Raw genomic sequence first — 24538 nt, forward strand, 5'->3', positions numbered from 1 at the left:
TCTACAACACTGTCAAATGGTCAGAGCACAGCTTGGGAGCTCACAGGAGGCAGCAAGCAACTCGAACTTCTTATATGCTGCCCCAACAGCAGGCCTCTGCACTGTTCAGTCCAGGGACACCACAGTAGCAGATGCTGAGCAGTCTGGGTGGGTGGGAGGTGAACACGACTTGAAAAGCTGCAACTTCTGCCAAGCTACAGTCTTTTAGACACACCAAACAGTTCCCTCCTCCCCCCAATCCAGACTTCCTTTTCAGGCCTCCAATATAACATGTTACTTCCTTTTAAGCTATAAATAAGTCATAGAACCCAACATGCTGCCAAAGGTTTGGGAATTTTTAGTTAGGTTTGCTTTAGTTTTGTTTCCCACAGTTTTTAACTCAAATAAGGCTTTATGCACAGGCAGGTTACCAGCTTGCAAAAGCTGCCATCTTATTTCTGTGTAAGGATCCTATTATATAAATGAAGTAAGGTTGAACTTAGTTGCAGCACTTGGTCTTAACCTCAGTTCCATTCAGCACATACCTTAATTAGGACTTAATTAGACAAGTCTTGGTTGCTCAGAGCAGCTACAGCCCCACTTGCAGATGACGTGTTTTGTGCCTCAGCATTTGGGATCGCAGGATTTCATACATTTAACATTTTCTAGGGTCCTTCAAGTTCCAAAACTACCTTCACATCCATTATCTTTTGATTAAGGACTGTGGGCGTGGAGCAGGGACCTGTTACATGCATGCTAGGTTGATACTCTAGAGAACCGATAAGTCATAGGGAAAGGGGAAAGGGGCACAGGTGGGAAAGTTGCAATTTTAAATAAGGGTAAGTCATTAAGGTGAAAATTGGGAAATGAAGGCCACTTGAAGAAGCTAAGCGTTTGCCAGGTGGATGACTGGGGAAGATTATTCAGATAGAGAACAGAATAGAGGCTGCACAGGGGTATGGTCAGTGTGCTGGGGCAAAGCAAACAAGGGAGAGGGTAGAGATGAGGACAGAGGGTAGTAGAGGGAGTCAGAAGAAACCCTGAGGCCCATCACCTAGGGCCTAGGCGGCATTTTAAGAACTTTAGCTTTTACTCTATGAAACTTGGAGCCATTGTAAGACACAAACTGAACTGTAATTAGATTTGGTTTACAGATTAAAAGCACTCAGGCTGGGAGAACAGACAGTATAGGAGAGCAGAAGCATAAACCACAAGAACAGGTAGCCAAGCTAGGGGCTGAGACCTGGAGGCATAATAGAGATGGCAAGAAGTGATTAGCCTGGGCTAATTTTGAAGATAGGGCCAACATATCTTCAGGGTTTCCTGGAGGACTAGAGACTGAAGAACCAAGGACGCTCCAGGGTTTTCTAGTTTGGCTCTCCAACGTTTGAAGTATCTACAGATGCTCCACGTTATTTTCTTTTACCCTCCCCACACACCTTGAGGGAAAGATAGTACACGACCAACAGAAAGGTTAACCATCAACACAGGAGTTTCCTTTTATCCCTTTTCCTTCCTTAATTAAGAGATAAACCCGGTTCTCTCAGTATCTACATCCCCTTTGCTCTTCTTGCCTTCTTGGCTTTCTAAAAGACAGTTTGGAGAGAGCGCAACCCTAAAGTTCTTACTACCAGCAGCCACTTCGAGAAAGGGCAATCCCCACTTTAAGTCCTTTAAGTCGCTTTCGAAAAAGAAAGAGAAACCCTCTCGTGCTTGCAAAACCTGAGCCGGTGCTTCACAGCGTCTGTAAACACCAAGAGCTTGGGCCCGGGAACGCCGGCGCGCCCACCGAGACCCTCCACCTGAGCTCGCCTATGCTTTCTGGACCCCCTAACACGGAGCCCTCCCACTCCCGAGAGAACACTAACACCACTCGGCTCCCGCGCCGCCTTTTCACGGGGCTTAGGGGTGCGCGCCGACGTCACTTCCTGGGGGCGGGAAGAGGGCGGGGCCCGGACGGGGGCGGGGCGCGGCCCGGTCCGCGCAGGCTCACTGGGGCCCGGGCCGCCGAGCCGAGCGCTTGACTATATATGGTCAAAGCTGGGGGCGAGCCGCGCGCGGGGCCGCGCTTCCGGGTTCGGCGCGTCCGCAGCGGCAGCGCGCAGGGCAGGGCGCGAGCCGGCCTCGGAGCCCCGGCGACCGCCCCCGACCCGCCCGGCACACCCGGCGCCGCCTTCCGGCTCGGTCGCAGAGCGCGGCCTTCGCCCGGTCTGACTGGCAGCGCGGGCCGGCCCCGGAGACCCTCGGCGAGCGCGGCGCGGGCACCAGTGGGCGAGGATGCCGTACGAGATCAGTAAGTGCCCCGGACTCGGCACCCCTCGGCCCGGCGCCCCGCGCTCGCTCGGCTGCGGGGCGCGGGCGGCCTGCGGGGCCCCCGGGCGCGGAGGGAGCGGGCGGAGGCCAGCGGCGCGCCCCGCGGCCTTCGGGGGTGCCCGCCGGCGGCCCGGGGCCTGGGGGTTGCCCCAAAGTTGGTTCTGTGGGCCGGGTCCGGCGGAGCCCCTGTGCGGAAGAGCCGGGCGCGGAGCGCGGACCAGGAAGTGGCGCCCGCAGCCGCGCTCGTTGAAAGTGGCGGCCGCCCCTGTCGATGAAGGCAACAGGTGACCGGCTGAGACCGGTCGAGGGTCCCCCTCCTCCCCTTTCCTCCCCGCTCCTCCCCTTCTCTCCGTCCCCAGCCCAGCTTGGGGGGCGCCGAGGGCAGGGGCTGCCCCCTAAAGCGCCCCGCTGCTTTTGTGTCTCCGCAGAGAAAGTGTTCGCCAGCCTTCCCCAGGTAGAGAGGGGCGTCTCCAAAATCATCGGCGGCGACCCGAAGGGCAACAATTTTCTTTACACCAATGGAAAGTGCGTCATCTTGAGGAACATCGACGTGAGTCCACCCCTGCCCCCCCATCTCCTGCCCTGTGGCTTGAAGGCGCCACGCCCCCTCAGTCTGGAGACTGAGCCCCTTCCTCCCGGAGCCCCTTTCTCCAGCCCTCATTTATTTTCTTCATGGGGAAACTGAGGCTCAGGTTAGTTCAGTCGTTAAGAAAAGGGCTCTGAATTTGAGGGGTCAGGTTGGGGCCGGCGGTCAGTTGCTGCTTGACCTTGGGGTGGTTGGGAGTTGGCCCCTCCGAGCCCCAGTTTCCTCATCTTGAAAACGGAGCTGATAATCGCGCCCACTTCCGCTGGCCGCCTGGGCAGGCTGAATGAGATGAAAATGTGTGCCTGGCACACCCTGAGCGCTTAGTAAGTGGTAGTTACCCTCGTGGTTACCGGTACCCGAGGGCTGCTGGTGTGGCCGAGCTGGGGCCAGCACCCAGGCCTCTGGACTCCTGCCTACTCTGCCCCGTTCGGATCTGAGCCCCAGGGCAAAAACAGGAACTCGTTTGTTCTTTGAATCATTCACTGCAGGCTTCCTGTTCCTGGGGTTGGAATACTTCTGGAGTCATCTCCTTGGGGGAACCTTGCAAATTCACATCATGTTATCTCCTGTAATTATCCAAATGACCCAGGTCGTTTATCAACCTCCCCCATTTCCATCCGGGATCACAGCCGCAAGTTTTGCTTCTCCTTTCCCTAGCCTGGGTGATGGAATGGGGTGGAAGCTGGAGGTTTTTCTCCAGCGTGGTGCTGACACAGGGGGCTTGTAATCAGTGATGCCCACAAGGGTGTTAATGAGATCGTCCTGCATGGGTTGGAGTTACTGCTAATCAGGTGCACCTAGCCTCTGGGACACCCTCCCCCCCCCCCCCCCCCCCCAGTTGGTAGAAGGAATGAATGGGCACTGGGCCTTGGTGTGCTTATCTTAAAAGGAGAGGTCTCTTTCTGGCCTGCAGTGCTGCCAGCTCTGCCCCCCCCCCCCTTTCTGGTTATGTCAGCCAGTTGCTGTTGCAAATCTCCTGGAAGACAGAGCTCTGTTTGGCTGTTTCTGCCCTGCCCAGGATTGCCGGGCACCTCAAATGAGGGGGTGGGTGTTAATGTGTTTTGAAGGTGCTACCAGCTCCTCTGCTAGTCACACGGATTCCTAGAAAGCAGATCCGGCCTTATTTAGAACAAGGGGAAACACTGCCAAGGACTTAACATTGTAATGATCCCAGAGGTCTCTGGAGTGAGGGCCTGAGATTGGGGGGGGGGGCGGACTACAAAACTTGATCTGGGCCTAAGTAGGTACTCACATAGTAGTTTAGCAAATGAAATGCACTAATTTTCAGAGAGGGAGAGCACAGAAACCTTGCTTCTGCCTCTGATGAGGCATATACATGAAGCTTTAATATAAAACAAGATCATATTGACATTGTAGAGCCAGATTGGAGGGGAGGTGGGAAGAGACCTGATGTGAAGTACCTGTGTACCAGGTGTTGTGGAAGGTTCTTAAACTGCAGCATCTCCTTTAACCACCCCCCCCAAGATGGGTGACTGGAGTTGGGCCCAGCACGGTGAAGGAGGCCAGCAGCTGGAGCTGCTCCTAGGGGAGAGTTCTTACAGCCCCAGCAAGCACCCACTTGGCAGGAAGTAGTCCCTGACTGGTAGAACCCATTCTGCTCTCCTTTCTGTGGTCTTGATTCTTGTCTGTAACCTGGGTTCACCATTCTCTCCTGAGGCTGCACCTGCTTCCCTTCCTCACCTGTGTTAAGGTTCTGCATGCCAGAGCAGCACCGGATACTAACCTGCTATAGATCAGGCACCTGCTCTCCTCAATTTGATTGTTGGACCTGGTGTCCTTGATTGGACAGAGGTCAGAGCCGAGAGAGAACCTGGGATGCTTTCCCTTTTAGAAGTAAGGAAACAGGCCAGCCAGGTGCAGCCGCTACCAAGATCGCAGAGCCAGGTGGAACATGAGCACCGTGAGGACGCAGATTTTGGTTGAGGCCACCTGTCTTCAGTGAGCTTTGGCTTCGACACCTCCATGGTCCTCATTGTCATGTAATAGGGGCTTGTGGAGTGCTAGGCTCAGGGGACAAGGGGACAGGTTTCCATTTCCTTCTCCCTCCTTTCTCTCCTTTCTCTCTCCTGTGACTTGTCAACCAGCTGCGTTGTTGCACATCCCATCCCAGGTGCCGGGGATAGAGCTGGAAGAAGGCCTTGTCCTCCGGGCTTTCAGCAGCTGCAAAACAGCTGAGTGAGAGGAAGCAGAGGGCACAGTGGGGGCCTTCAGCACGGGCAAATCTGTGTGGGCTTGTATGGTCAGGGAAGGTTTCCCCGTGAGTGGCCACTGATCAGAGACCTGAGGCTCAGTTGGTCCCAGTCAGGTGGGTGGAGTGAGGGGCCGGGCTGGCGGCTGGGAAGATTGCCAGTGGCTGGAGCACACAAGCAGGGGACTGGCTGAGATTGGGGCTGGAGTGTCAGCTGGGTCGGGGGGGGGGGGGGGGGGGGTCGCGGTCAGTAACCCAGCCCTGTTCGCAAGGGCTTTGGGACCACTTTGAGGTTAGACTGCCAAACAGTAGGATATCTGCAGTCGAGAGGCTCTTCTGTGTCTAGGATTTAAAGCAGGGAGACCAGTTAGGAAGCTGCTCTTTTGGAGGATTAACCACTGCTCAACAAATGCTTGTCAGCTGGTACAGCCAACCCTCGGTTCTTAGTATTTCAACACATGCCTTGGTGAGCCACAGAGCTCAAGGTCTAAATCAGAGGATCTCAGTCGTGGGTGACTCTCCACTCCTGATACTGCATGTGGCAGTATCAGGACGTGTGGTTGTCACTAGTGGTGGGGCATGCCCCTGGCATCTAGTGGGTAAAGGCCAGGGATTCTGCTAAACATCCTTCGATATGTGGTGCAGGACTGCCACACAACAAGGGAGTATCTGGCCCAAAATGTCAGAAGGGCCAAGGCTGGAAGGCCTGTAAATACAGTTCTCATGCATTGGGCTAAGCCCATTCAAAAGAATGTCCTGAGAGTTTTGGAAACGAGGGAAGAATAGTTGTGCCACAGAGCGCTTAGGGAAAGCGCTTAGGGCACGCTTGCATTGAATCTTGGAGGATGTGGTCATCAGGACAAAGAGCAAGAGTTGGGGAAAATCTAAAGAAGAGGGAGCAGCGCGTACATGGGAGTTGGGGGGAAGTTTGACCTCCCAGCACTGTGCGGGCTCCTGCAGTGGTCCTGGGTAGTTGGGAACGTTTCTTAGCCTGGTGGTGGGGATGAGGGAGAGCACAGCTGGCCGAGGCAGCCTGTGTCCACTTGGGTGGTGGGAGCTTGTTTGGATCCCTACCCAGTCCTAGCCCTTGGAATGTGGCGTCTACCTTTTGTAGGGCCTTGGCATGTCAGGGTGACAGACAAGTGCAGGGGCCCTTTTTAGCTTCTCTTCCAACACCTCAGCTGTGGGCTCTCCTGTCTCTGGTGGGAGACAGCATACCACCTTTGTGGCACACCCCTTTTTTCCTTGGGCACCTCAACTGGAAAGACCACCCTACATTTTGGTCTGCTTGTTTTAAGCTCCTACCCTCAAACCCTAACTGCTCTCCCAGGGTCTGTACCCAGGAAAAGGCCAACTGTCCTCAGGAGAGAGCCAGAAACATCCCAACATACACACCCCAAGCCCAGCTCCCGCCCTACTTTAAGATGTGCTCCCAGGAGCACTGGCTTATGCCTGGCATTTATTGGGCACTGTTGTGCAGGATAGTGGTCCAGCTCTTGGTGCAATGCCTCATTCTTTTCAGTTTTCACACCTATAAGAATGGGAAGAGTACTATTATGCTGGGGTCCTGGAAGATGTACCCGAGTGAATTCACAGGTGTCCTGATGGTTGCCTGGGTCGGGACAGGCCCTCACATGAGGCTGCCCCCGACACATCCATCGGCCCGGCCTTCCTGTTGGTGGGCACGCCTGTCCCTTTACACGAGGACTCGGAAATCCAGGGAGGTGCTGGCATTTAGACCCTGGCACCACCCTCAGGGTCTGTCCTCTTGACTCCATAAGGCCCTGTGCAGGCCCGGGGGGGTGGAGCAGGAAGGGACGAGTCCAGGAGGGTGTGGGGGCTGAGCTGGAGGCAGGAAGGGCGGGTGGGCGCAGTCAGCGTTGGGTGCCAGGGCTTGGCGGCATCAACTCTGAAACCATTTTGACCCTTTATTCCCCAGCAGAAGAATCTGGCTGGCTTTGGAAGGCCGTAGATAGCAGAATAAACACTGAGAGGAAAAAGGTGCTGACCAGCTGGGTGGGTGGTTTTGGGAATGTCACTCACTGCCTCTGCCTTGTTCCTCATCTGTAAAATGGGGTTAAAGGCTGTATTCCTTGGGGTGCTGTGAGGATTCAGAGAAATTCCACTGCAGGGTCTGTCCTGCACCTGTCTCGGTGAATAGTCAGTACACAGTGATGATTTCTTGGTAAACAGCCAGCCATGCCCAGGAGTCTTGGTCTCTGAGGATTTGGAGGCTGCAGAGGTGATCGGACGTGGGCCCTGTATCCCTGAGCTCCACGCTGGTGCAGAGGGCAGGGACACTGAAATAGCATGGCAAGGTGGAACATAGTGGAGGGCAAAGGTGTTGGGGGGCAGGAAAGGTAGTTTGGGCTCAGGGTCCAGAGGTCGTTTCCAGGTCACAGCATCAGGGAAGGCTTTTATGGGGAGGCAGCTTTTGCCTGGACCTTAGAAAGTGATAAGTGCTTTCAGGGGATGAGCAGGGCAAATATTTCAGATGGAAGCAGGTAAAGGAGAAAAACACTGAGTACAAGGGATTAATGGGAAGGAGACATTGGACCATTAGGTTGGGACTGGAGCATGGAGGGCGGTGAATTTTGGATGAGCGGGAGCCATTGAAGGTTTTTGAGCAGGGCTGGGCTGGCAGGTTTCCCTGCTAGGTCAGCCATCACACCTGTAATTCCTGGGTGGAATTACCGGTGGCAGCAGAAATTGCTGACCATGACTGGTGCCATCCTGTCTGCTGCTTTCAGGAGCTAGGAGCTTCTAGTTGGCGCTCGGAAATGAAGCTTCTCCTAGAAGGTCCCCTTTGCTGAGATGGACCTTGGAGAAGGACCCATCGGCAAATGAAGAGCCTCTTGGAGCTGGTTACACACGTTTTGGTTGGCGTGGCCATGCTGGTTACACACGTTTTGGTTGGCGTGGCCTCCGGGGCCTTCTAATGTGCCCTGGGATTCACCAAAGGCCAGGAAGCCTCAACTGTCCAGGCCTAGAGCAGCGGGTGCTGCTGGAGCAGCCAGCCCGGGCAGGCGCATGCATGGGGGCGGGGGACTAGTGGAGGGAGAACAGGGTGTAGAGCCTGAAGATCTGGACTTAAGACCTGCCAGCCCTACAACTGAACAGGTCACTAACTCGCCACCCAAAGTGAGACTGAAAGGACAGGATGAACATAAGAGCTTTAGGGAACTTAATGTAGGCACTGCCTGGACCAAGCACATGTTTAGGTATCTTCCTTTTATGAGCTGCTTTGCCTAAAGATATCGTAGTGAGCCGTCAAACAAGGACAGAAATGGGGAGGTTGTTTAAGTTTGTTTATTGACAGGGTTCCTGGAAAATTCTCATGTGGTAGGGAGAAAGCCTTGCATATAGGTGGGAGGCAGGGGAGTGGTGGAGTTATGGGAACAGTTTTAAAGTCTAGATCTGGGTCGGGCCTTGGGATTGTGTCCCAAGCTTCTGTTTAAGATGGGCACTGCTAGGCCTTGAACCAGACCAGGCCCCCACTGCAGACACGGGCCAGGTGGGCAGGGTGGCCGTAGATACCAGTCATTCCACTGCCTCTTGGCACTGGCATCTTCAGGTTTTCCCTGAAGCTTCCTGACCACCTTCAGAAGCCAAGGGCCAAGTAAAAGCAGAATTCTAGGGCTTTCTCCCACAGCCCACCCAGCTCTACCCCACCCCTCGCTCAGCTAATGTGCACTCACTGCCCACTGTGTCCTGGGCCCTGAGGTCCAGCCCTTGGGAGCCCCTGGAACTTACACCCGGTGGGGGGCAGTGGGGGGGGAAGAGCATGGCTGGGGGTGGGTAGAGGTCCCTCTGGCCCAGGCCACAGCTCTGCCTAGGTTGAGGAGACCTGGGAGGGTGGGGCCGGTGAGGCTGGGTGCCAGGAGGTGGGGCGGGAGTCCCGTCACACAGCTTGTGAGGTGGAAGGGAACGCAGGATGTGGCCGGGGTGGAGAGGAGAGGTGGACCTGAGAGCTTTGTAAGGAGAGTGGGCAGGACTGAGCCGTCCTGGGGAGGTGGGGGGGTGGGGAGGTTAGAGGATGGGGGAGGAGGCCAGGCAGCCCAGGCCCCCTCGGTGCCCACAGGCTTCTCCCCCAAGCCCCCGAGGCCTTGCTCGTGGGACTGCTGGAGCTTGTTTGGGCTTTGGTGGGAGGAGGGGGCTCCCAGGGCCCCTCTGTACTCCTGCCGGCCCAGGAGTTCTTCCCCAGGTAAACCCTTAGGCCAGCCCCAAGGTAGACAGGAGAGGGGGGGTTGGGGCAGGAGAGGGGGGGATGGGTGGGGTTGGGCCTGCATGCTGGGGGCACTCAGTGACACATCGGGGTGCCCCCCGGGGGCAGGGCAGGCTCAGGGCCTGGTAGTGATGAATAGAGTGGGGGCGGTGGCTGCTGCAGACTCCATGTGAGTCATTACCTGCGGCTTGGAGTACCTCTCCCCCCACAGTTGTGCTTAGAGTACTAACGGAGTGAGTGAGTCACCCTGGCGGGATTCTGGCTCTCACTGCGGGAAAGACCTTGGGGAGTTTACACGCCCTCGTCTGGCACAGGCCCTGACCATGTAGGGGAAGGAATTTTTAGGGGTGGAGCTTCTCCCATGCCCCCTGCCTAGTCAGCTTCTATCCCAGCTCCTGCCTGGGGGGCCTCCTAGGAACCCGGCCTTGCCGCGGCACACCCTCATGTGAGGGGAAGACCTGCGGTAGCGGTGGGATTGACACCCGGCACACTGCGTGGGGTGGCCTGGTGACTGCCACGTTCTCTGTAGTTATGAGGAACTGATGTGGTCAGGAGAGAGCAGACTGAGCAGACAGACAGTAGATGCCAGGTCCTCTTAACCAAACTGGCTTTATCGAGGTACAGTGCGCATACGAGAAAGTCGTCCATTTTAAGTTTACAGCCTGAGTTTTGACAAACCTGTGTGGCCCATCTCACCTGCACAATCAAGGCATAGAACATTTTTGTTTCTCCAGAAAGTATGCACTTTAACCCCTTGCGGTCTGCTCCCTCCACCCCCAGCCCCCAGCAGCCACTGATCTGCTTTCTGTTACTTAGGTTTGCCTTTTCTAGAACTTCACATGAGGGCATCTCGGTGGGTAGCTGTGTCACTCGGCCTAACGCTTTTGAGATTCCAGTTGTTCCTTTCCATTTGCCGGGTGGTCGCCAGTGAATGGGTGTAGTACACTTTGTTTCGCCCTTCGTCATTTCCAGTTTGGGGCTATTATGAATAGAGCTGCTGTGAATTTCTTGTGCGTGTCTTGTCATGACCACGTGTTTTTATTTCTCTTGGGTAAATACCTAGGAGTTGGATTGCTGGTTTATGGGAAAGTGCAATTAGCCTTTTTTTTTTTTTTTAAAGATTTATTTATTTCTCTCCCCCCCCCCCACCGCATTGTCTCTTCTCTGTGTCCATTTGCTGTGTGTTCTTCTGTGTCTATTTTGCATTCTTGTCATGCAGCACTGGGAAACTTGCTTTTTTGTTGCGTCATCTTGCTGTGTCAGCTCTCCGTGTGTGCAGTGCCACTCCTGGGCAGACTGAACTTTTTTGGCACAGGGCACACTCCTTGCGCATCGGGCACCCCTACATGGGGGACACCCCTGCTTGGCACGACTCTCCTTGTATGCGGCATTACTGCGCATGGGCCAGCTCGTCACACAGTCAGGAGGCCCTGGGTATTGAACCCTTGGACCCTTCATATGGTAGGCAGATGCTCTGTCAGTTGAGCTACAACCGCTTCCTGCGTTCAGCTTTTAAATGACATTCCATAGTATTTTCCAAAGTGATTGCACCATTTTGCATTCCCACTAACAAAACATAAATGTTTGAGTTGTGCCTCATTCCTGGTAACACTTGGTGATATCAGTCTTTTAGTTTTAGTTATTCTAGTGGGCTCTCATTGCAGTTTTAATTTGCATTTCCCAAAAGACTAACGACGTTGAGCATCTTTTCATGTATTTCTTTTCAGTTTATAACATCTTTGGATACTAGATATTTTTCTGATTTCATTAGCAAATGCTCAGAAATAGGTTAATTGGGGGCTCACGTATATCAAAATGCCTACCACATAACCTGATAATGCTGTGTTAATTCTTAAGAGCAGAAGAGAAGGACTGTGTAAACATTTTTCAAAAATGTTATTTGCTGAGTGCCATGATGGCTAAAGACCCTTTAGGCAGGTCTTGTCCATCGGAGAAGTTGGACAAGATTGTTATCATCAGTGATGTGTTTTAGCACCTTTAGGACATGTTAAGTGCTGTGCAAGCACAGCAGAGATATTCCAGGGAACATCTCAGGAGGCTTCATTGAGGAGGTGATCCTGAGTGGGCATAAGCGGTGTGGGTAGGTGTAAGCAAGGCAGGGAGAGGTGTTGTGGGCAGAGGAACCGCATTTCCCAAGGCCTGGGATTAACCAGTTAAGGTTGAAGGTGGCTGGTGGTTGACTGAGCGAGAATTCAGGGAGTGCTGCACCCATCCCAGTCTGAAGGGGCAGGAAACGTTGTAGCCAGGAGGCTGAGAACAGTTTAAGCCTCTGTGGTCTTGTCGGGGTGCAGAGGAGAAGGGAAGGGATCTAGCTCACTGGCCTGTTGGGGTGGAGGTAGCTGAGGCCAGGTTAGATGTGCCTGTGGCAGCCGCTTCTAGAAAGCTGGGCAGCCTCACAGGTGTCTGATGCTATCGCAGGCTCCGGTCTGTGAGACGCTGCCTCCTCTTCAAAGAGCACTTGGTTCGTGGAAAGCTGACAGCAGGTAGTGGGGATTAGATGGCCCTGTCTTTATTTCCCTCTGAAAGAAAGCTTGACTGCGGATTGAAAATTGAAGAGCTGCCCAGTGGGCACAGCCTCAGTTTTGCCGATGCCTTTTGATTGTGTGCATATGGGGGAGGGGGACGATGGGCTGCTTTTGGTAAATTGTGTATTAAAACCTTATTGCTTGGGAATAAAAAGTGGTGCAGACTGGAAAACAGTCTGGCCATTCCTCAAATGATTAAACATAGAATTACCCCCTGACCCCTGCATGCCACTCCTCTTACCCAAGAGAAATGAAAACATACATCCACACACAACTCACGCATGAATACTCATAGCAGCATGATTCACGACCACCAAAAGGGGAAACAGTCCAGATGTCCGTCAGCTGGCGTAACTAGAACGGGGTGTATCCGTCCAGTGGGCTTCTTCAGCCGCAAGAAGGACTGAAGTCCTGGTATGTGGCGCAACACGCATGCGAAGTGAAAGGCGTCAGACCCAGGAGACGCGTGTTCGGGTTCCATTCCTTTGACATGGGCAGGACGGAGCTCTCCAGGGGCAGGGTGGGGCGTGATCGCTTAAGGCTATGTAGTTTCTCTTTACAGTGAGGAAAACTTTCTACTGTCCACAGGTGATGGTTGCACAGCTCTGACTAGACTAAATGCATTAAATTATACCCTACAAATGGGTGAGTTATAGCTCAGTAAAACTTTCAGAAAAAATACCTTGCTGCGGGTAGTGTGCGATTCTTGTCGTCTCCGGACATTGGCCCCGTCGTGCGGCAGAGTCCAGCCCGTATCTGCTCTGTGCTGATGTATGGGAGCGGGGAATTGCCACTTCTTTCTGAGCCCTGTGTTTTGGCAGTGGTAGGCCCCCCATCTCTGCCCGCTCCGGCCCTGTATGTGCAAAGCCCAAAGCTCTGCTCAGGCCTTGGCTGTCAGCCTGGGCTATAACTGGCTGGGAGCAAGGGCAGGGTCGGCTTGGGAGAGGCAGCTAGAGAATGCAGCTTCAACTGCCATGTTCCCACAAATAGGACAAAACTGGAGTCATGGGTTTGGTTTTTGTAAAGGACTTTGTTTTGTGTCTGTGTTTCTCAGATATGTATTTGTTTAGTACTATGGAAGGTACAGAAAAGTAGACAAAGAAAATTATTTTGGTTCTGTAGCCATAGAATGGAGAAAGTTGAAATTCCCTGAAGTCCTATCAGCTGTAGACTGCTGTGTAGGCAGGTGGGTATACTTGCAGGATTTTCTTCATGAAGTTTTTGAATTAAGTAACTGTGTGGGTCTGGGTGCCATTTTTCCTTTCACTGTTGATTTGGGGAGACAAGGGCAGCCGGGCAGCCCCTGCCACCCGTGTGCTCACTCTGGGGTCTCCTCCCTGCAGAACCCGGCGCTTGCTGACATCTACACGGAGCACGCCCATCCGGTGGTGGTGGCCAAGTACGCGCCCAGCGGATTCTACATCGCCTCTGGAGGTACCTGGAGGAGTTCACAGCCTGCACACACCTGGGTGGAGCAGAAGCTGGGCTTCTGGCCGGGGAAGGGAGGTGGAGAGGAGGGGGCTAGTGGGTGAAGAAGGCAGGGAAGGTGGGGAGGTCAGTTCAGAGGTGGGGGAACCCCTGGAATGAGTCTCAGTTCAGCCAGGCCACCAGGAAGCCCCTTCCAGAGCTGGCCTTGGGAGTTGCTGCTCTGCATACTTTCTAGCTGGCAGCCTTCCAGCTGATTCTAACTCAGGAGGTCAGTAGAAATGCCCTGTTTTGGCAGACCAGGCCAGAGGCCCTGCCTATGGCTATGTCATCGTGCGCTGGGTTCGTACAGGGCGTGTGTGCTTCTGAACTGAGGCTTTGTTTTGTGCCGTCTCTCTTCGCTGCTCCTTTCCCTTACCTACGCCAGTGCCTGCCTCAGCAGCTGCTCCGTTTTCCTTGTGGACTAGGCCTCTGCTCCCTCCAGCCTGGGCTTTTGGGCAAGTCCGAAGGAGACAGGGCGAGAAGACATCCACAGCTATTAGCGTGGTAGAAGGCTTTGTCACTTAACGCTCTGAGATAGCTGTTTGGCCATTTATAAATGAGGAAGGGAGGCAGAGAAGTTAGAAGTGCTTACCCTGAGCCTCCCTCCCTCAGAGAAACAGACATGGGCTGCCTTGCTTAGGCCCAGCCTGCTCTAGCACGGGGGGCCAAGTGTCTGGAGCTTCCTTGGGACCCCCAGTGTCTCAGGAGGGCAGCAGATAGGAAAGAACTGTGCTCCCTTCTCACTCGGTATGGGTGTGTTGAGAAGGTGGGACTGTGGAGAGGGAAAGCTGTGCCCCCTTTACCAGCTGTGCAGCCTTAGTTGAGTAAATTACCTTGCTAGGCCTTGACTTCCCCTTCTGTAAACTGGGTCTGCTGGGACCGACCTTGTAGGGTTTGGGAAGGATCCAGTGAGGAAGAGCCTGTAAAAGGCCTAGTACAGCTCTGGGCAGGAGGAGAGCTTACCCCAGGGTGGCTGTTATTTATCACCCAGACTGGGCGCAGATCAGAGAGAAGGGAGCTCGTTAACCGTCGGGTCCGGGCAGTGGGCATCAGGTGGGCTGGCTGAAGGTCAGTCATGGACCGTCTGGTTACATGTGAGGCCTCAGCCAGTCTGGCGTGGAGGAGGCACCCAATGGTTTTTGCGTTTGGACCCACCCTGGCTCCATCTGTAGAACTTGCTCTGATTTATATCCACGATCTATTTTAGCCTTGCGGTTTTGTGTTTTTTTCCCCTGCCTTGCTTGCCAGCAAAATGCCTCTTTAAAGCACCGAGATTTGGCCTGGGTTCTTTTAAAATTGTGTTTAACATTGAGTCACATGCCCTTAGAACTAAAAGCGGTTGGCGAGGGTCTCGGCCCCTGCTTGGCACAGCCTCCCGCCCTGCCAGCACTGAGCAGCTGCTGCAGAGCTTGGCTGTCACCAACCTGCCGTGCCCAGGGCCCGGGGAGGAGGTGTTCAGCCAGGCAGATAGTGGCCGTCCGGCGCTGATGCAGTCGATGAGGGTGATGGTCGCCAAAACTGTCGCAGAGAAGTCCATATCCATAAGCGATCAGCTGGCGATCTCCACGTTCGGTGGAGGAACCAGGGCAGGTTTGGGCTGCATGGCATTGGGTGGATGAGCATCGCGGTTCCCTTTCCAGAGGTGAATCGATGGCTAAAGGTTATGGGGAAGCATTTGCTGCAGATTGAGGACCTGGGCTAAAAATAGTCTATGCGGAGCTGGAGGCTGGAGGAGGAGGAGGGGTGGAGCGCTGCACTCCTTAAGTGGGTCACCTGGTACCTGGCATGCCTGCAGGCGGGGACCCACTGGGTGTAGGGGTCCATCGTGCTGCAGGATGTTCAGAGCTGAGTCAGCCTGAGCGGCCCACGCCTGCCGAACGGAAGGATTTGGGCATGTGCCAGAGGGTCTGAGCCTCCAGCGCCAGTTGGTCTCGGTCCCCCTGGAGCTCACATCTCTGGGCAGGCACAAGCCTGCTTTTTCTCAGAGTGTCCTCCTTGGTGGCTGTTGCTGTCGGCCCTTTGCCATCGGGGACTCTCAGACCCCCATGGAGCAGTGTGTCCTGAGCTCGGCTGCCTGACAACAGGGACTCCCATCTGGCCACAGGCCCACGCAGGCTTCCTGGAGATAGTGCCCTCCAGGCCCCGGGGTGGGGTGGTGAGCAGAGGTGGGCAGGCTGCGTCTCGGTGAGCCCTGGTGGCTGGGCGGCTGGTTCCTGGCCTGTCTGGGAGACGGCGGGACCCCTTGGCTTTTTCCACCTTGAACTGTAGAACATTGTTTTCTCCATGACCCCAGGTAGCCGCTGGGCTTGCTGGACTGGCCTGAGCCAGTGTGTGTGCATCTCTGTGTGTGTCCCCTTCCGCACACACTGCTCAGTTTAGGAACATTGCTAGCCTTTGCATCTGCTTGTGGGGGCACCATGCCGAAGCTGGGTTGTTGGTTCTGCTGACAATGGCCCCTTTCTGCCGACTCCCTGTCTTGCCCCTCTGCCCCCCCTCAGTGAGTGCTCTGTTCACACTGAGTGTCACCTTGCTCTGTCCCCACAGCTGGACTCTAAACACTGGGGACTGTTCTGGGGTGCAGGCCCTGGCCTCCTCTTGGCACAGGTCTGTGTTTGCTCCTAAGTTGATGGGTCTCCGGTGCAGAGTTGGGATTAACCTTCAGTTACAGATGGCTAACGCGTAACACGTGCTGTGTGCTGAGCACTGGACTTCACACGTGGTAGCTCATCTGACCCTCACCTCAGCCATACAAGGTGGCTACTGCAGTTGTCCCCTTCTCATAGGTGATGGGGACAGAGGTCAAGCAGCTCATTTGAGCCCAGGAGAGCCTATAAACAGCAGGGCCGCCAGAATTTGAACCCAAGGTGCCAGGCTCCTGGTGCCTGCTCTAAAAGGGGGCCCTCTGCTCTCTCTTGGTGTGACTTGAAGCCAGGGAACAAAACTTGATTTTGCTGGAACAGCTGCAGAGCTTGTATTGGGTACCAGCTAAAGTGTGCCTGGTGTCCTGGGAGAACAGCGCACATGCCTGGGAGCCTCCCCCAGACTCAACAGGGCTGCGGTTTTAAGCCTCTTGAGTTAAGCGTAAAATGCTCCCGTTTTTTCTCCTGGGACTTGGTTCTTGGTGGCAGGGTCACAGCAGGGAAGAGGCGAGGCGTGGGCTCCCTCACATCATCCCCAGACACTGTGGCCAGAACTGGGCTAGCGGCAGGCTCTGCCTCAGTGCACCTTCCTTCTTCCTTCCTGGTACCTTCCTGGTACCTTGCATGTCTGACAAGAGTCCCACTCAGCCTCATTTAGCACGAGCTGCAGAACATTTCTAGTTAGAGTGAGGCTGCAGATCTGCCGACCACCAGGTGAGGGCCCTGCGCCTGTCGCACAGTTTCCATCAGCTACCGCTTCCCTGTGGGCTTCAGCTCTGAGAAGTGTCAGAGGAGCTACGTGTGAGATAGCAGCAGGGCACCATCCTCCTCTGCAGGGTGCCCACATCCCACAGGAGGGGGCACAGTCCTTAGACTCCACTGTCTGGTGATACACCGGGTTTCGCCGCCGTGTTCTGCAGCTAAGAGTGCCACTGTGCTGATTCCCTGCCAGGGTTTGTTATCCAGGGGGGTTCTGCAGAAATGCAAAAGCCACAGGTGGCAGGCCCCCCAGGCATGGGCTCAGGTGGCAGGCCTCCCAGGCGTGGGCTCAGATGACAGGCCCCCCAGGTGTGGGCTCAGGTGGTGGGCTGGTGTGGCTTACCTGCGACACCCCAGAAAGCCTGCAGACCGAGGCAGCGCCCTGTGGGACGCCCTGCCCTGTGGTGAAGCATTGCTCTCCCTGCCCCCGCTGTGTCTGCAGATGTGTCTGGGAAGCTACGGATCTGGGACACCACACAGAAAGAGCACCTCTTGAAGTACGAGTACCAGCCTTTCGCTGGGAAGATCAAGGACATTGCTTGGACCGAAGACAGTAAGAGGATCGCCGTGGTCGGGGAAGGAAGGGAGAAGTGAGTCCTGCGCCCCAGCCCCTTCCTGGCTGTGCTCCCTTGGCTTGTGCACTCCTCCCAGCGTGCCCTGGCCCTGGCTCTAGACCCCTAAGCGCGCTCAGACGTGAAGCAGAGCTGCCGGCCGCTCTCCTCCCTCCAAGCTGCTCAGAGAGGAGCCGAGAGGCGGTGGCATCTGTGCCGGCTGGGACTAGTGTGTGGGGCTCCTGGTTGTGCTAGGCCCCCGCCTCCTGCACAGACGTGTCCCTAGCTGTGGCCGCAGGGAAGCACACAAAACAAACCCACTCATAGCTCCTGAGGAAGCAGCACTGACTGGGTCGGCAGCGCTGTGTGGCTGCTGCACTCAGCTGCCTTGTGTCCAGCAGGGTCAATGCCAGAAACCAAGTGCCTTCCACTGCCTTTCAGCACTGGAGCTGAGCCGGCAGCCTTTGCCCCTTACCCAGAGGCTCTTTTTAATGTGCATCTTAATTTTTCCATGGTTTTCCAAATCATTGCTGTCAGGTCCTAATAATTTCTTTTTTGTTTGGTAGCAAATAACTACTACTAAAGCAGTGCCTAGATGTTTATCATCTCCTTTCTTGTAGGAGATGGTAATGGGTATATTTCCTCTTTCCCCTAAAACACGTAAGTGACGAAGTCGTGAATTCCCACGCTGGTGCCTTCCAAGGCCCCTCCATGCTCAAGGCCCTTCGGCGTGGCCCGGCAGACCCCTGGATCCTGTCCCCGCCCATGCGCTGGGGATTGTGCCTTGCTCTCAGATCTTGTCAGTTTCCGGCAGAGCCAGCATCAGTGTTTCCAGGTGCTTGCTGTCTTAGTGGGCACATCGGCCGCACGGTTGTGAGCCAGGGCTGTGCCGTCAGCACCCACGCCCTCGCTGCCGTGCACTGTCGGCCCAGCGTAAGTTCCCCACCGACCGCCCTGGGCTGACCTCCTTTCTCTAACTCCTTGTCGGGTGAAGGTTCGGAGCCATCTTCCTCTGGGACAGTGGCTCTTCTGTAGGCGAGATCACAGGACACAACAAAGTCATCAACAGCGTGGACATCAAGCAGAGCAGGCCGTACCGGCTGGCCACGGGAAGCGACGACAACTGTGCTGCGTTCTTTGAGGGGCCACCCTTCAAGTTCAAGTTTACAATTGGCGTAAGTGAACTTCTGCCCTTTGGACCCTGGTTTCTTGGTGACACTTGTGGAGTCCGGGCCTTTTGGGTGCTGCTGGCAGCAGGTCTGGGGCACACATTAAGGCTGTGAGGTGTGGATGTGAGGTAGGGTTTACCAGGGGCAGCTGGGAGCAGAGAAGGAGGATTGCAGCCTGACCCCAAACCCTCGAGCCCGTGGCTTGGTCTGAACGTGGCTGTCACTCACGGTGGTGGTGCCCCAGCAGGGAGGGCCCCCTAGAAGGACTGGCCTATTTCTGGGGCTGGGTGGGGAGCGGTCCTGATCTGGAGGTGGCCTTGTTGGGAAAGGGGTGCCTGCAGAGCCCAGGGCTGAGGTCAGCTCACTCTCTGTGGATCCAGGTGGCAAAGGGAACAAGCTTCTAGGGACAGCCAGGTGTTTCTCAAGATGCCTTCCAGGGAGAGATGATGAGGGCAGAAGCAAATCTAGAAAGTGACACGGCCAGAAGAACCAGCGAGGCTCTGCCCTTAGAAGGGCCGTGCTGGCATGCCCTGGCGAGTGCCCTGGGTTTAGGGCAGGGAAGGCAGGGCATCAGAGCCCGAGCTCTGCATAGGCCCGTGGCCTGGACAAGTGGCTGAACCTTCCTAAGCCTCCCTCTACCACCTGCAAGAGGGCAGGGATCCATGGCATTCCAGGGCCTGGCAGCGAGCATTTTGACACTTTCTGCAGGAACTGTTGACGGCAGGTCCAGGGTGGATCCAGGGCAGGCCCTGAGGCCCTGCGCTGAGCCCCCCCCTTGTCTGAGGCTGGTGTGCAGGACGGGGCCCAGCAGCCAAATGGCAGTATGCCTTGCCGTCTGTTCTGGTCCTTGCTTTCCCAGTTGATCTCATGAAGCAGTGAAAACTTTGCGTTCTTGTGAAATCACTGGAGAAGACGGGCAGTGCCCATACCAGTGATGGAAGAGAAGAAGATCAGAATGACCACACTGAAGCAGAAAACGAGAGCATTTGTGTTCTCTGGTGGTGGTCCAGAGATTGGGGCTAGGCCGCAGCCTCGGGGCTCACCTTGGGGAACACTGGCGGTCTTTGGCGAAGTCTCAGGATCCAGGGAAAGGGTGTCCCGGGCCTTAACACAGCCAGGGTTCACTTTAGGGACTTCGTGCAGGGAGTTGTCAGAGCTGTGGGGTGGAGCAGAAACAAGCTGTGACCTTGCTCCACACTCTCAGGCCAGGCTGTGCTCAGCAGGCAGGACATTCTGAGCAGACCCTGGCTCTCCAAGGATTCCCTGTTCTTCGTGGAACGGGGTTCCTTGTGTCCCAGAGCCACAGTGCAGGTTGGCTGGCTGCAGAGCACGGGCCAGGCGTTCTGTGTTGGGCACGGTGTGCACCTCAGGCCTGCCCAAGAACCTGCTCTTCTCAGGCACAGGCTCCTCCGGCTGCTTCCTAATTGTAGGCGGCGGAGACCTGGCTCCTGGGGGGTTCATTGAAAGCTGTGGTTCAAGGTCAGTGTCTCTTAAGTGGGGCAGGAGGTACCGTGAACTATAGCATGAGCAGTGCTGAGTCAGGTAAGTATATCTCCTGATTGAACCCAGGAGAGGAAGCGTCTGCATTTCCAGGGCTGCAGGCGCATTGCTTGCACAGCACAAGTGCGCTTGCTGTCGCGCGGTTCTGGAGGCTGGGAGCTGGAACCTGCCAGCTCATGGTCTGCCTTGTCAGGCAGCACCCCTCGGGCTCTGTCTCTATCCCCTACTGCTGTCTCCAGGTTTCCTCTCCTGGTGGGACACCGGGTGCTGGATCGGGGCCCACCCTGGTCCAGTCTGACCTTGTCTTAACTAATTGCATCTTCAAAGTTCCTGTTTGCAAATAAGATGACATTTGTGGGGTGTAGGTCAGGTGTTGAACATATTTGCGGGGGGGAGGATTCAGTTTAACCCATAATAGGAAGAAGAGGTTTCTGTGGCAACAAGAAGCTGTCCTTGCTCATTTAGAGTGAAGCTGTGACCCCTCCCTCCCGTGCGGGCTTTGGCTTCATTTCTCTTCACCTGGTGAGACGTCGGGAGGGGCCGCCTGTCCTTCTTTGGGTTCTCGCTCCTGCCGCCGTCCCCTTGACCACGTTTAAGGCCCTGGGATCAGGGGTTAGGAGAATCGGCTTCTTCCCCAGAAAGATGTTCTCCACCCTCGAGGGGCGGCAGGAGGCTAAAGGCGTGGGTGAGCACACGGCGAGGAGGAGGGCAGAGGCGTGGGCCTGCTGTGGGTGCCCTGCGGGCTTCTCCCCCCGTGGCTCTTGGTTTAACTAGAGCCCAGATTCGTGGGCCCCGAGGGACTCACTGCCTCTCCCGGGCAAGAGGCTTCCCTGGCCTCAGGATGGCTCTGGGGCTTTCAGAGAAAACCAAGTCCCTCTTCGCTAGATCCGTAGTGTTTTTCTGCTCAGATCCTTTCATTCCCAGCCCAGTTCCTGTGGGCATCAGGGCTGCCAGCACCCCTTCCCCAGCTCTGCACACCCTGGTGGGCTGTCCTCTAGAACCTTGCTCAAGGCCCACAGCCAGGGTCAGCAGCTCCATCCTGAGGCTGCCTGCCGCCCCCCCCCCCCCCGCCTTCCACTTCACCCCTTGGAGAGGGAGCCCTGTGGGGTTTGGAACTGGACTCCCCTCGCTTCTGGGGTGTCAGAGTGGAGATGGGCGGTGCTGGAGGGCAGAGCCCTTCCCCGCAGGCGCCCTTGGGACGTGGACAGAGGGCGGTGGAGCGGGAGGCAGGCAGTAGCGGTCAAGTCACCGCCCTGTGTTTCAGCATGTGCAGAAACAGAAACCTGATGTGTCCACCTGGGCGGAAACAAAGAGTATTCCTGAAGAAAACCAGAGTGGCCTTCCTGACGTCGACACGGGCACCGGGCATTGTGCCGGTCCCTGCTAGGCGATGGCTTTTCCTTTTCTCTCAGGCCTTTGTTGGTGTAAACCGGCTTCTTGTGTCGTGCAGGGCGGATGCAGGAGTCCCGCCTCCTCTAGGAGGGGGCACAGCTCGGGTCAGCCAGGGCCTTCTGGCTTCTCCGCCATGTCCACTTGCCTGAACCTGATGTGAGCTCATGAAGCTCCAGGAACACAGGGAGGAGACGGCCCCCCTGGAGCCGGCCCCAGGCCCTCTGCCTAGCCCCCCACATTTCAGGTGCTCTGAATCACCCTGGGAAAGGGATCCCAGGATCACGGGTGGTGACCAAGCATCGGAGGAGGGCTTTGGCAGGACCTTCTCCCTTCAGTGCTGCCGGTCTCTGAACAGAGGTTGAGGTTCCTCATGAAGGACCTCAAGAGGCGGCCTGGTATGGGGCTGGTGCTCTGCCCAGCATGTCCCTGAGACTCTGGACTGGTGCTGAGTTGCCATGGCTTCTCACCGGCCGCCCTCTTGGCGCCTCCCCATGTGCCTCTGAGCCACGCTGTGCTGCTGTGTCTTGGCCGCCCTTTCAGGTGAGCCGCCTGAGTGTCGGTGTCCCGCTGCCCAGCTGCTGCTTGCAGTCGTGATGTGTGTGTCTAACGAGCAGCACACGATGGGATGGGCCCAGGCTCACCCGCCAGGGTGCGGTGTGTGACCCAAGCCCATGGGACACCGCCTGCCAGGTCTTTAGCAGAGGGAGGGGCAAGAGCACAGCCGGCTCGCTGTGGCCGCCTCCACCTGGGTCTTACTGCCAGGGACACGACCCGTGTCTGCCAGTTTCCCACGTCTTCCTAGCCGGGCTGGGAGCCTTGGTCTCAACTGTTGCCTTCCTAGACAGTTGAGTAAAATTTGAATTCTATATAAGGCTTTCTAGGGTATTTTTTATGGCTCTGTACTCATGATAGGGCAGAAATCAGGCCTTTCGGTTCTTCACGCGTTCCCTGCCTGCCTCCTCGAGTCCACGCTGGGCTTGGCCCCCAGGCTGCCAGCCTCACGCCCAGCAGAGACCTCGCTTTCCTTGTCGCCTGCTCACGTCTCCTCTCGGGCCTGTGTGTGTGTTCTCTGGTTGAGTCGCGTGAGCCCCTCCCCATCCCCCTCAGCCCATGCCAGGCTGGAGCCGGGTGAGTGATGACCACCCCCCCTGCCCCAGGCCTCGTGGTCCAGGGAGGAGGAGAACAAGAACTGGGCTTTGTCTGTCCGTCTGGTCCTTTCAGCCCCTCACGGCGCTCTTGGTGACACTCTCCGGAGGAAAACCGTCACTGCGCAGGGTCAAGGGCGCAGGCTGGCTTGTGCTGCTCGCCAGGTGGAGGCAGGGAAAAGGGCACTGCCACCTTGTGGGTACCGCAGGGACACCTGATCTCTCTGTGTCAGGTGCTCGGCGCGCGGTGCAAGAACTGCCGAGAGCGCTGTGATGAGTGAGGTGGGGACGGGGGCTGCTCTTCAGGGGCACGGGGAGGAAGCTGCCCCAGAGCACTCCTGCAGTGCCAGCAGGCTGCGGAGGAGGGCGCCTGCCCACTGGGCCACGGCCAGCCCTCGGGGCCGTGGGCTTGGGGGTCCTATGCCACCCTGATGGGAACATCCTGAGGCTTTGATTGGCACTTGGGATGGGGTGGTTCACGTTGGGCTTCTGGGAACCGGGGAAGTTGGAGGGTTAGTTGGGCTCAGGTCGGGGCGGAATGCTCTCCTTTAAAGCAAGCACAGCCAGGACGCCCTCCAACCCCGACGTCTGTCCCGCGGGTGGTGACTCTTCCCTTGGCCTCCCCATTCTGAGAGAGCCCTGTTTCCCCAGTCAGTTAAGGTATGTGATGTCTGGGGGCCCTGAGGGATAAGTTGACACCCCCCCCTCCCCCATTTGATAGTCAAGGGAAGTAAGAGCACAAGGGATGGCGTGAGGCAGGCAGCCAGGGTGGGGGCAAACACCAGGCCTGTGTGCCGCAGAAAGCGAGTCGAGGGGCGAGAGACCTAGAGGTTGGGTGGGTATTTGAGTCTGGCATTTGTTGAGTCACAGCGGTAATGCCATCAGAGCCAGGACATTTGACCTCCCTGTCTGGAAGGAGCATTTCTACACACCCACCCTGGCAGGAAGGTTGAAAGAAAAGTCTGGTTTGGTCCCTGAGGTTGGCTCTCCACTGACTGAGCCCTGGGCACCCACGGAGCTAGGGCCCATGGGCTGGAGGACGTGGGGAGTGGTGGGGCGTGGCTGTCGGGTGAGGGGCAAGGCCCTGGGCCAGGGTCACTCCCTGCCGTGGCGCGCACACTCGGGCCCGCGTGGCCTCCTGCCTGGCTGCGCGCTGTGTGTGGGGAACCGGAGACGCGGGTTCCCATAGCTGGCTCCGCTCGAGGGCCCGTGTCCTGAACCAGCGCTTGTCCTGGAGACCACCGTCCTGGGGGCTCTCTGGGTGCCCAGATGGTGGCTGCGTGGAGTGGTAGAGGCAGGAGCAGGAGGGGCCAGAGAGGGACTGTTCGGAAGGTGAGTTTTGACTGCCGACTCTTATTCATTTGGGAAAATGCTTTCCTCCAGCCCCAGATACCTAGAAATGCCAGAAAGCATAGAATACAAATCTAGATAAATAGAAAATAGAAAAGGGGCTGACCCTAGAATAGGATAAAATGTAGCAACAAAACTAAAAAAGCAAACTATGTAGCCAAGCTTGAAAGCAAACAAGGACCCCCTCCAGCACAGAGACTTGCGGCAGCACCGCTGCGGTGCCTTCTGTGTCATGCTGATCCCTACCTTCGGGCTGCGGAGTTTCAGGTCCCTCACCCCTGTCATCGGTGGAGAGGTCCCCAGTGACCACAGAGCAGGAGTCCAAGTTAAGACCAAAGCAGGGGCCCCATGCCTGCACCCAACTCATCCCTGCCAGCCGGTGGGGGCAGCGGTGACAGTCCCCGAGGGGCTCACCCTTCAGTCACGAGGCAGAGTGCTGGTCCCAAGGGGGCTCAGCGCCTGGGGCAGGGAGGACAGCCTCGCCCGCCAGCTTGAACGCCCTGGTGGCTCACACTCAGCTGCCAGGGCCCTTCTTAATATCTGGAATTCTTAGGTTCTCATCATTTAAAACTGATCTTTTTCAAATCGATCAGCAGGGAGGGTCCTGGCTACAAACAGCTGTGGGCACTCCAAGTCCACAGCCAGGGGCTGCAGGAGTGGCTCCACATCTGCCTGTGTCTGTCCTTCCTACACTGTGAGCAGGACACT

General features: G+C 56.3%; 1 protein-coding gene across 2 annotated transcripts in view; it reads left to right on the forward strand.

The window, feature by feature from the left end:
- The first annotated feature begins 2015 nt into the window (after positions 1-2015).
- Positions 2016-24538, forward strand: part of WDR1 (WD repeat domain 1) — a 39562-nt gene continuing 17039 nt past the window's right edge. The window contains exons 1-5 of one of the 2 annotated variants that reach the window (XM_071217317.1): positions 2016-2272; positions 2721-2842; positions 13202-13292; positions 17166-17313; positions 18269-18449. In XM_071217317.1, the coding sequence (XP_071073418.1) occupies positions 2257-2272; positions 2721-2842; positions 13202-13292; positions 17166-17313; positions 18269-18449 (558 nt within the window). In that variant the 5' untranslated portion in view covers positions 2016-2256. The remainder of the gene's footprint in view (positions 2273-2720; positions 2843-13201; positions 13293-17165; positions 17314-18268; positions 18450-24538) is intronic. The other variant, XM_058301065.2, reaches the window with a different exon arrangement.

This window comes from Dasypus novemcinctus, chromosome 1, assembly GCF_030445035.2.
Source record: "Dasypus novemcinctus isolate mDasNov1 chromosome 1, mDasNov1.1.hap2, whole genome shotgun sequence".
NCBI lineage: Eukaryota > Metazoa > Chordata > Mammalia > Cingulata > Dasypodidae > Dasypus > Dasypus novemcinctus.